The 11,706-nt window shown below is 43.1% G+C and overlaps 1 protein-coding gene across 1 annotated transcript; it reads left to right on the top strand.

Annotated features, from left to right (window-relative positions):
- The first annotated feature begins 10,783 nt into the window (after positions 1-10,783).
- kiss2 (kisspeptin 2) lies at positions 10,784-11,580 on the top strand. The gene is made up of 2 exons (XM_065021205.1): positions 10,784-10,988; positions 11,124-11,580. Exons 1-2 carry the CDS (start codon positions 10,826-10,828, stop codon positions 11,423-11,425), a joined length of 465 nt encoding a protein of 154 aa, XP_064877277.1. The 5' UTR covers positions 10,784-10,825; the 3' UTR covers positions 11,426-11,580.
- The last annotated feature ends 126 nt before the right edge of the window (positions 11,581-11,706 follow it).

The raw sequence follows: 11,706 nt of genomic DNA, 5'->3' as shown, positions 1-11,706 counted from the left end.
GGCAATAGTGAGCAAAGGTGGAAAATATACAGATATAGGATCTTAATTTGAGCCAGTTTGCTACAGCGGGAAAATAATCCTGCAGCAATAGGAAATTAGAATTATTATGTGGATTTTAATGAATGGACATTTTTATGGGGTTGATACGTTTTTGGTTACTGGAAATAACAAGCTTTAGAAGCATTTTTAAAACTCAAATACACCACAAGTTTGCATTTCCTACTGTGCAGGACAATTCTCAGCAACAAAAGAGTGATCAAATGAAGATCCTACATCATTTATAAATCAAAGTTTTACAGTCATTATTTTGTGGTTTCCCTAGCCTTAAACAGTACGCCAAATTCATGATATAAAAAATACTCATTCGCGTTTAGATATTGTATTTTTTACATAAAAATGCAAATATTTATTATTTATATTATGAATTTGACCCTACTATTTCTAGGGCTACAGTTCCTTTTTTAAGCAATGTAGACTATATTAGGACTACTAGAGTTGTATTATCATGCATATCATATGTCTGCAATTAAGGGACCTCGACATTAATTACAAAAGCCTAAATAATGACACAAACTACACTTTTGTTTTGAAACAATAGTTTATGTTAGGGGGGGAAAAAACTGTCATTGCGTCAAAAACAAAACCTAGGTAGACTACAGTTACTTTCTGCTGATGATCACGCAGAATTATGTGATGCAATGTTTGCTTGAACTTTGCTTCTCCTCGTTCAGTGGCAGCCAAGTGTTAGGGCTGTGCAGTGTATCAACACATTGAAACCTGACCTCGCTCTTAATCCATGTTCAGTCCATGTAGCCTTTTCAAGCGAACCAACGTCAAATCAAATCAAATCAAACAGGTGTTTGACCTTACAGTGAAATGATTACTTACAAGCCCTTAACCAACAATGCAGTTTTAAGAAAATCCCACCCCCAAAAAAGTAAGAGATAAGAATAACAAATAATAAAAGAGCAGCAGTAAATAACAATAGTGGGGCCATGTACAAATCAAATAAAATCAAATGTATTTGTCACATACACATGGTTAGCAGATGTTAATGCGAGTGTAGCGAAATGCTTGTGCTTCTAGTTCCGACAATGCAGTAATAACCAACGAGTAATCTAGCCTAACAATTCCAAAACTACTACCTTATACACACAAGTGTAAAGGGATAAAGAATATGTACATACAGATATATGAATGAGCGATGGTACAGAACGGCATAGGCAAGATGCAGTAGATGGTATCGAGTACAGTATATACATATGTGATGAGTAATGTAGGGTATGTAAACAAAGTGGCATAGTTTAAAGTGGCTAGTGATACATGTATTACATAAAGATGCAGTAGATGATATAGAGTACAGTATATACATATACATATGAGATGAGTAATGTAGGGTATGTAAACATTATATTAAGTAGCATTGTTTAAAGTGGCTAGTGATATATTTTACATCAATTTCCATTATTAAAGTGGCTGGAGTTGAGTCAGTGTGTTGGCAGCAGCCACTCAATGTTAGTGGTGGCTGTTTAACAGTCTGATGGCCTTGAGATAGAAGCTGTTTTTCAGTCTCTCGGTCCCTGCTTTGATGCACCTGTACTGACCTCGCCTTCTGGATGATAGTGGGGTAAACAGGCAGTGGCTCAGGTGGTTGTTGTCCTTGATGATCTTTATGGCCTTCCTGTGACATCGGGTGGTGTAGGTGTCCTGGAGGGCAGGTAGTTTGCCCCCGGTGATGCGTTGTGCAGATCTCACTACCTTCTGGAGAGCCTTATGGTTGTGGGCGGAGCAGTTGCCGTACCAGGCGGTGATACAGCCCGACAGGATGCTCTCGATTGTGCATCTGTAGAAGTTTGTGAGTGCTTTTGGTGACAAGCCAAATTTCTTCAGCCTCCTGAGGTTGAAGAGGCGCTGCTGCGCCTTCTTCACGACGCTGTCTGTGTGGGTGGACCAATTCAGTTTGTCCGTGATGTGTACGCCGAGGAACTTAAAACTTACTACCCTCTCCACTACTGTCCCATCGATGTGGATAGGGAGGTGCTCCTCTGCTGTTTCCTGAAGTCCACAATCATCTCCTTTGTTTTGTTGACATTGAGTGTGAGGTTATTTTCCTGACACCACACTCCGAGGGCCCTCACCTCCTCCCTGTAGGCCATCTCGTCATTGTTGGTAATCAAGGGGGGTACCAGTACAGTGTCAATGTGCGGGGGGCACCGGTGTCGAGGTAATTGAGATAATTATGTACATGTAGGTAGAGTAATTAAAGTGGCTATGCAAAGATAATAACAGAGAGTAGCAGCAGCGTAAGGGGGGGCAATGCAAATAGTCTGGGTAGCCATTTGATTAGCTGTTCAGGAGTCTTATGGCTTGGGGGTAGAAGCTGTTTAGAAGCCTCTTGGACCTAGACTTTGCGCTCCGGTAGCTCTCAACCTTCTCCACTACAGCCCCGTCGATGATAATGGGGGCGTGCTCGGTCCTCCTTTCCTGTTGTCCACAATCATCTCCTTTGTCTTGATCACATTGAGGGAGAGGTTGTTGTCCTTGCACCCCACGGCCAGGTCTCTGACCTCCTCTCTATAGACTGTCTCATCGTTGTCGATGATCAGGCTGTTGTGTCATCAGCAAACTTAACGATAGTGTTGGAGTCGTACCTGGCTGTGCAGTCATGAGGGAACAGGGAGTACAGGAGGGGACAGAGCACGCACCCCTGAGGGATCCCTGTGTGGAGGATCAGCGTGGCGGATGTGTTGTTACCTACCCTTACCACTTGGGGGCAGCCCATCACGAAGTCCAGGATATAGTTGCAGAGGGAGGTGTTTAGTCCCAAGGTCCTTAGCTTAGTGATGAGCTTTGTGGATTGAACTAGTTGACTGCATATACAGTGGTTCACTAATACCCAACACTGCATAAGTGATGACTTCTGAACTCTTCACAACAAGAACAGGATAGACATCCTGTTACACAAACATTAAGACAAATGTATTTGACAGAGATTGTGTATTTGTCTTCAATTAAATGTCTAACATTTCAGACAGTGAGACAGTTAATATTCTCCAATCACACTGTATTTTCAATGTATTTCAATATTTGCTCTTTTGGGACCAACGATTCAAAGATGACCATATTTAGCAAAAAGAAGATGACAGGTGACACTGGCATTAGGCTAAACTGTCACAGCTCCAGAGGAATTTTAAGATGATGCTCCCAATCATGATAGTATCCCATATCTGACCACTCTGGACCAATAATCCAGGGGTCGTGAACTCTTTAAGAGTTGCTCCATATTTGTACACTTCACTGCGACCCATCTTTACACAAAAGTAGTAACATTGCCTAAAATAAGTGATGTGCTATTAAAATTGCATGATCATCAATGGTATCTGTAGACAATGCATACAACTTTGCATCCACTGTCACTATAACATTTACTGAAGAGGGACACAAAACAATTATACTCCAAGAACCAAGACCATTAAAAGAGACTTTACAGTGAATTGTCTATCTCCATGCAGATAATTCTCGGTCAAGTAATACTAACGTTTATTAGTAACCTGCCAGGCTGCCTCAAACAAGAGCAGGTCGTCTACAGGTAGAACTTCCTCATCCCACAGAGGCAGACCCGTTCAGTGACGTCATGGATAAGGGACGGTCAGGGGCAAGAAAAGGTAAGTGATGAGAGCAACTGATGCTCTCTCAGTTTGTTGGTCATCTCCTCTGTAGGTTCAACAGTAAACTGTCTATCTTCTCACATCCAAATATGCCACTGGAGTTCACATCCCATGGTCCCAGTTCGTCACTCCTAGGAGTCCACTGTCCAGGCCGCCTACGTTTTGTGATTGAATCTGACCCTCGTCTTTGAACAGAAAGTCAACATTCCCTGGCTGCATGCAAGGGACTGAAGTCCACACACAGACATCAAGAGTAATGTTTTGACAAAGGCAATAGTGAGCAAAGGTGGAAAATATACAGATATAGGATCTTAATTTGAGCCAGTTTGCTACAGCGGGAAAATAATCCTGCAGCAATAGGAAATTAGAATTATTATGTGGATTTTAATGAATGGACATTTTTATGGGGGTTGATACGTTTTTGGTTACTGGAAATAACAAGCTTTAGAAGCATTTTTAAAACTCAAATACACCACAAGTTTGCATTTCCTACTGTGCAGGACAATTCTCAGCAACAAAAGAGTGATCAAATGAAGATCCTACATCATTTATAAATCAAAGTTTTACAGTCATTATTTTGTGGTTTCCCTAGCCTTAAACAGTACGCCAAATTCATGATATAAAAAAATACTCATTCGCGTTTAGATATTGTATTTTTTACATAAAAATGCAAATATTTATTATTTATATTATGAATTTGACCCTACTATTTCTAGGGCTACAGTTCCTTTTTTTAAGCAATGTAGACTATATTAGGACTACTAGAGTTGTATTATCATGCATATCATATGTCTGCAATTAAGGGACCTCGACATTAATTACAAAAGCCTAAATAATGACACAAACTACACTTTTGTTTTGAAACAATAGTTTATGTTAGGGGGGGAAAAAACTGTCATTGCGTCAAAAACAAAACCTAGGTAGACTACAGTTACTTTCTGCTGATGATCACGCAGAATTATGTGATGCAATGTTTGCTTGAACTTTGCTTCTCCTCGTTCAGTGGCAGCCAAGTGTTAGGGCTGTGCAGTGTATCAACACATTGAAACCTGACCTCGCTCTTAATCCATGTTCAGTCCATGTAGCCTTTTCAAGCGAACCAACGTCAAATCAAATCAAATCAAACAGGTGTTTGACCTTACAGTGAAATGATTACTTACAAGCCCTTAACCAACAATGCAGTTTTAAGAAAATCCCACCCCCCCAAAAAAGTAAGAGATAAGAATAACAAATAATAAAAGAGCAGCAGTAAATAACAATAGTGGGGCCATGTACAAATCAAATAAAATCAAATGTATTTGTCACATACACATGGTTAGCAGATGTTAATGCGAGTGTAGCGAAATGCTTGTGCTTCTAGTTCCGACAATGCAGTAATAACCAACGAGTAATCTAGCCTAACAATTCCAAAACTACTACCTTATACACACAAGTGTAAAGGGATAAAGAATATGTACATACAGATATATGAATGAGCGATGGTACAGAACGGCATAGGCAAGATGCAGTAGATGGTATCGAGTACAGTGTATACATATGTGATGAGTAATGTAGGGTATGTAAACAAAGTGGCATAGTTTAAAGTGGCTAGTGATACATGTATTACATAAAGATGCAGTAGATGATATAGAGTACAGTATATACATATACATATGAGATGAGTAATGTAGGGTATGTAAACATTATATTAAGTAGCATTGTTTAAAGTGGCTAGTGATATATTTTACATCAATTTCCATTATTAAAGTGGCTGGAGTTGAGTCAGTGTGTTGGCAGCAGCCACTCAATGTTAGTGGTGGCTGTTTAACAGTCTGATGGCCTTGAGATAGAAGCTGTTTTTCAGTCTCTCGGTCCCTGCTTTGATGCACCTGTACTGACCTCGCCTTCTGGATGATAGTGGGGTAAACAGGCAGTGGCTCAGGTGGTTGTTGTCCTTGATGATCTTTATGGCCTTCCTGTGACATCGGGTGGTGTAGGTGTCCTGGAGGGCAGGTAGTTTGCCCCCGGTGATGCGTTGTGCAGATCTCACTACCTTCTGAGAGCCTTATGGTTGTGGGCGGAGCAGTTGCCGTACCAGGCGGTGATACAGCCCGACAGGATGCTCTCGATTGTGCATCTGTAGAAGTTTGTGAGTGCTTTTGGTGACAAGCCAAATTTCTTCAGCCTCCTGAGGTTGAAGAGGCGCTGCTGCGCCTTCTTCACGACGCTGTCTGTGTGGGTGGACCAATTCAGTTTGTCCGTGATGTGTACGCCGAGGAACTTAAAACTTACTACCCTCTCCACTACTGTCCCATCGATGTGGATAGGGAGGTGCTCCCTCTGCTGTTTCCTGAAGTCCACAATCATCTCCTTTGTTTTGTTGACGTTGAGTGTGAGGTTATTTTCCTGACACCACACTCCGAGGGCCCTCACCTCCTCTCTGTAGGCCATCTCGTCATTGTTGGTAATCAAGGGGGGTACCAGTACAGTGTCAATGTGCGGGGGGCACCGGTGTCGAGGTAATTGAGATAATTATGTACATGTAGGTAGAGTAATTAAAGTGGCTATGCAAAGATAATAACAGAGAGTAGCAGCAGCGTAAGGGGGGGGCAATGCAAATAGTCTGGGTAGCCATTTGATTAGCTGTTCAGGAGTCTTATGGCTTGAGGGTAGAAGCTGTTTAGAAGCCTCTTGGACCTAGACTTTGCGCTCCGGTACCGCTTGCTGTGCGGTAGCAGAGAGAACAGTCTTTGACAATTTTTAGGGCCTTCCTCTGACAACGCCTGGTATAGAGGTCCAGGATGGAAGCTTGGCCCCGGTGATGTACTGGGCCGTACACACTACCCTCTGTAGTGCCTTGCGGTCGGAGGCCGAGCAGCTGCCATACCAGGCAGTGATGCAACCAGTCAGGATGCTCTCGATGGTGCAGCCGTAAACTCTTTTGAGGATCTGAGGACCCATGCCAAATCTTTTCAGTCTCCTGAGGGGGAATAGCTTTTGTTGTGCCCTCTTCACTACTGTCTTGGTGTGCTTGGACCATGTTAGTTTGTTGGTGATGTGGACACCAAGGAACTTGAAGCTCTCAACCTTCTCCACTACAGCCCCGTCGATGATAATGGGGGCGTGCTCGGTCCTCCTTTCCTGTTGTCCACAATCATCTCCTTTGTCTTGATCACATTGAGGGAGAGGTTGTTGTCCTTGCACCACACGGTCAGGTCTCTGACCTCCTCCCTATAGACTGTCTCATCGTTGTCGATGATCAGGCTGTTGTGTCATCAGCAAACTTAACGATAGTGTTGGAGTCGTACCTGGCTGTGCAGTCATGAGGAACAGGGAGTACAGGAGGGGACTGAGCACGCACCCCTGAGGGATCCCTGTGTGGAGGATCAGCGTGGCGGATGTGTTGTTACCTACCCTTACCACTTGGGGGCAGCCCATCAGGGAGTCCAGGATATAGTTGCAGAGGGAGGTGTTTAGTCCCAAGGTCCTTAGCTTAGTGATGAGCTTTGAGGGCACTATGGTGTTGAACGGTGGGCTGTAGTCAATGAATAGCATTCTCACATAGGTGTTCCTTTTGTCCAGATGGGAAAGGGCAGTGTGGCATATAATAGAGATTGCATGATCTGTGGATCTGTTGGTGCGGTATGCAAATTGGAGTGGGTCTAGGGTTTCTGGGATACTGGTGTGAGCAATGATCAGCTTTTCAAAGCATTTCATGGCTACAGACTTGAGTGCTTCGGGTCAGTCATCATTTAGGCAGGTTACCTTAGTGTTCTTGGGAACAGGGACTATGGTGGTCTGCTTGAAACTCAGACAGGGAAAGGTTGAAAATGTCAGTGAAGACACTTGCCAGTTGGCAGCGCATGCTCGGAGTACATGTCCTGGTAAACCATCTGGCCCAGCGGCCTTGTGAATGTTGACCTGTTTAAAGGTCTTACTCACATCGGCTGCGGTGAGCTTGTTCATACAGTCACCTGGAACATCTGATGCTCTCATGCATGATTCAGTGTTACTTGCCTCGAAGTGAGCATAAAAGTTATTTAGCTCGTCTGGTAGGCTCGTGTCACTGGGCAGCTCTCGGCTGTGCTTCCCTTTTGTAGTCTGTAATAGTTTGCAAGACCTGCTACATCCGACGAGTGTCGGAGTACGCTTTGCCTGTTTGATGGTTCGTCGGAAGGCATAGCGGGATTTCTTATAAGCTTCCAGGTTAGAGTCCCTTTCCTTGAAAGTGGCAGCTCTACCCTTTAGCTCAGTGCGAATGTTGCCTGTAATCCATGGCTTCAGGTTGGGGTATGTACGTACAGTCACTGTGAGGACAACGTCCTAAATGCATTCATTGATAAAGCTGATACTCCTCAATGCCATCGGAAGAATCCCAAAATATATTCCAGTCTGTGCTAGCGAAACAGTCCTGTAGTTTAGCATCTGCTTCATCTGACCACTTTTTTATAGACCGAATCACTGGTGCTTCCTGCTTTCATTTTTGCTTGGCACCCCCATAGTCCTATTTCTCAATATTGCCTAGCCTATAGGTGGTTTAGCCTATAGGTAGGCATATTGGTGGTATATGGCATAATTTGTCATTAAATAATCTGGGTTTCATTCCCAGAAATAGTCCCCATATGTTGTGTTGGCTATGCAAACACTTGGCACCCCCATGCGTCCTGAATGAGTTGTGTTTTAAGCATGGGGTTGAATGTTGGTCAAATAGAATGCATCCATTTCTGATGGCCCAACATTACAAGAATCAATCATGGGTGAAGTAATTGATATTGAGTATATTGAGTATTGAGTATTGAGTATTGATACTCCTACCCCGGTCAACAGCACTGCACCCCCAACAGCAACTCGCCCAAGCCTTCCCCATTTCTCCTTCTCCCAAATCCGTTCAGCTGATGTTCTGAAAGAGCTGCAAAATCTGGACCCCTACAAATCAGCCGGGCTAGACAATCTGGACCCTTTCTTTCTAAAATGATCTGCCGAAATTGTTGCCACCTCTATTACTAGCCTGTTCAACCTCTCTTTCGTGTCGTCTGAGATTCCCAAAGATTGGAAAGCAGCTGCGGTCATCGCCCTCTTCAAAGGGGGGGACACTCTTGACCCAAACTGCTACAGACCTATATCTATCCTACCATGCCTTTCTAAGGTCTTCGAAAGCCAAGTCAACAAACAGATTACCGACCATTTCGAATCTCACCATACCTTCTCTGCTATGCAATCTGGTTTCAGAGCTGGCCATGGGTGCACCTCAGCCACGCTCAAGGTCCTAAACGATATCTTAACCGCCATCGATAAGAAACATTACTGTGCAGCCGTATTCATTGATCTGGCCAATGCTTTCGACTCTGTCAATCACCACATCCTCATCGGCAGACTCGACAGCCTTGGTTTCTCAAATGATTGCCTCACCTGGTTCACCAACTACTTCTCTGATAGAGTTCCGTGTGTCAAATCGGAGGGTCTGCTGTCCGGACCTCTGGCAGTCTCTATGGAGGTGCCACAGGGTTCAATTCTTGGACCGACTCTCTTCTCTGTATACATCAATGAGGTCGCTCTTGCTGCTGGTGAGTCTCTGATCCACCTCTACGCAGACGACACCATTCTGTATACTTCTGGCCCTTCTTTGGACACTGTGTTAACAACCCTCCAGGCAAGCTTCAATGCCATTACAACTCTCCTTCCGTGGCCTCCAATTGCTCTTAAATACAAGTAAAACTAAATGCATGCTCTTTAACCGATCGCTACCTGCACCTACCCGCCTGTCCAACATCACTACTCTGGACGGCTCTGACTTAGAATACGTGGACAACTACAAATACTTAGGTGTCTGGTTAGACTGTAAACTCTCCTTCCAGACCCATATCAAACATCTCCAATCCAAAGTTAAATCTAGAATTGGCTTCCTATTTTGCAACAAAGCATCCTTCACTCATGCTGCCAAACATACCCTTGTAAAACTGACCATCCTACCAATCCTCGACTTTGGGGATGTCATTTACAAAATAGCCTCCAATACCCTACTCAACAAATTGGATGCAGTCTATCACAGTGCAATCCGTTTTGTCACCAAAGCCCCATATACTACCCACCATTGCGACCTGTACGCTCTCGTTGGCTGGCCCTCGCTTCATACTCGTCGCCAAACCAACTGGCTCCATGTCATCTACAAGACCCTGCTAGGTAAAGTCCCCGCTTATCTCAGCTCGCTGGTCACCATAGCATCTCCCACCTGTAGCACACGCTCCAGCATGTATATCTCTCTAGTCACCCCCAAAACCAATTCTTTCTTTGGCCGCCTCTCCTTCCAGTTCTCTGCTGCCAATGACTGGAACGAACTACAAAAATCTCTGAAACTGGAAACACTTATCTCCCTCACTAGCTTTAAGCACCAACTGTCAGAGCAGCTCACAGATTACTGCACCTGTACATAGCCCACCTATAATTTAGCCCAAACAACTACCTCTTTCCCAACTGTATTTAATTAATTAATTTATTTTGCTCCTTTGCACCCCATTATTTTTATTTCTACTTTGCACATTCTTCCATTGCAAAACTACCATTCCAGTGTTTTACTTGCTATATTGTATTTACTTTGCCACCATGGCCTTTTTTGCCTTTACCTCCCTTCTCACCTCATTTGCTCACATTGTATATAGACTTGTTTATATTGTATTATTGACTGTATGTTTGTTTTACTCCATGTGTAACTCTGTGTCTTTGTATCTGTCGAACTGCTTTGCTTTATCTTGGCCAGGTCGCAATTGTAAATGAGAACTTGTTCTCAACTTGCCTACCTGGTTAAATAAAAGTGAAATAAAATTAAAATTAAAATAAAATATGGATGTCAAGCAAACGCATAATTGATATTTGGCTAGTGTCTGCTGCCCAAAATCTTCCCATATCCCTCAAACCTCTCATGCACTCTAGCAAACAGCATCAATTCAACAATGACCACATCTGACAGTCAAATTTTCAGAGAAAAGTCACCCCTTGGCACGGATTGTCAACATTTCCTAGAAGGTAATGAATTATTCATTTCAGCACCACTAAGCAGTGGACAGCGCCGCGAACGCGACTCATCCGCTGTCATCTCGCTCCTAACAATCCGGTGCATACAGACGGAAATATAAAAGGCAGAGAATACACGTCATGCATCAAAGAAAGACAGCTTAGTGTATATGACCACACATTGTTTCTTGCTGCATTGGTTGGATGCGAAGTGTGATCACTTGGATTTTGACAGAATGAGAATGCTGGCATTTTTCCTGGTTTGTGCGATAATTCGCCAGTATGGAACATGGGGGACTCCAACTCCAGGATTTGGGTGGACGGATATTCCAGGTAATTTCTTGCTTTGATATATTCTAATGACTTTTTGATTTCTTATAGGTTCATTTTCTTCTCATAATGTCCTGAGACAAACTTTTTAATGTCCAAAATGAATAAAATAAGATTTGATCCTCTCTCTTTTCTCAGGACATACACCTGCTAAGGCGCAAGAGGGGCACTCTGTTGTGATGAGAAGTAAAGTCGTCAGTCCGAATTTACCTGACGATGCGAACCTTTGTTACCTTTTGAAAGAAGGTGATGAAGACCAGCAACAAATTATCTGCAAACATCGTTTAACTCGGACCAGCAAATTCAACTTCAACCCGTTTGGTCTCCGATTCGGAAAGCGCGACAAATTTAACCCATCCAAGGCCAGCCTCATAAGATCCAGTACAAGCAAATTGTTGCCTATTCTACTCTACTTCAGAGAACTAGAAATTCCTGCCTAAATTGGTTCCTTCCCAAGAAGGAACCAATGTTTAAACAATGGAGATGGTCAATTATCTTTTGCTATAGCAGTTATAGCAGCATCCTTATAACCATTCACTCATGAGGTTAAGAGTTTGTGTGTCATATTGTCTACTTATAAGGTGGGTTTGGGAAATACAAGTCTGCTGAATAAATTTTTTGTACATGTCTTGTGTGATGTAATTATTACACCTTGTAATCACAATAAGGAAAATACACTCAATCTCTGAAAGCACACTACATGACCAAAAGTATGTGGATA

The sequence above is a fragment of the Oncorhynchus nerka genome, linkage group LG8 (assembly GCF_034236695.1).
Source record: "Oncorhynchus nerka isolate Pitt River linkage group LG8, Oner_Uvic_2.0, whole genome shotgun sequence".
In the NCBI taxonomy this organism is placed as follows: domain Eukaryota; kingdom Metazoa; phylum Chordata; class Actinopteri; order Salmoniformes; family Salmonidae; genus Oncorhynchus; species Oncorhynchus nerka.
Note: the sequence above shows the minus strand (reverse complement) of the source record. Positions and strands in the feature narration are given on the sequence as shown.

Bases quoted from the DNA above. Each gene is read 5' to 3' on its own strand.
- kiss2 (XM_065021205.1), top strand. From the start codon at position 10,826: ATGACCACACATTGTTTCTTGCTGCATTGGTTGGATGCGAAGTGTGAT. The intron at 10,989-11,123 runs GTAATTTCTTGC...CTCTTTTCTCAG, and splicing joins TGGGTGGACGGATATTCCAG to GACATACACCTGCTAAGGCG.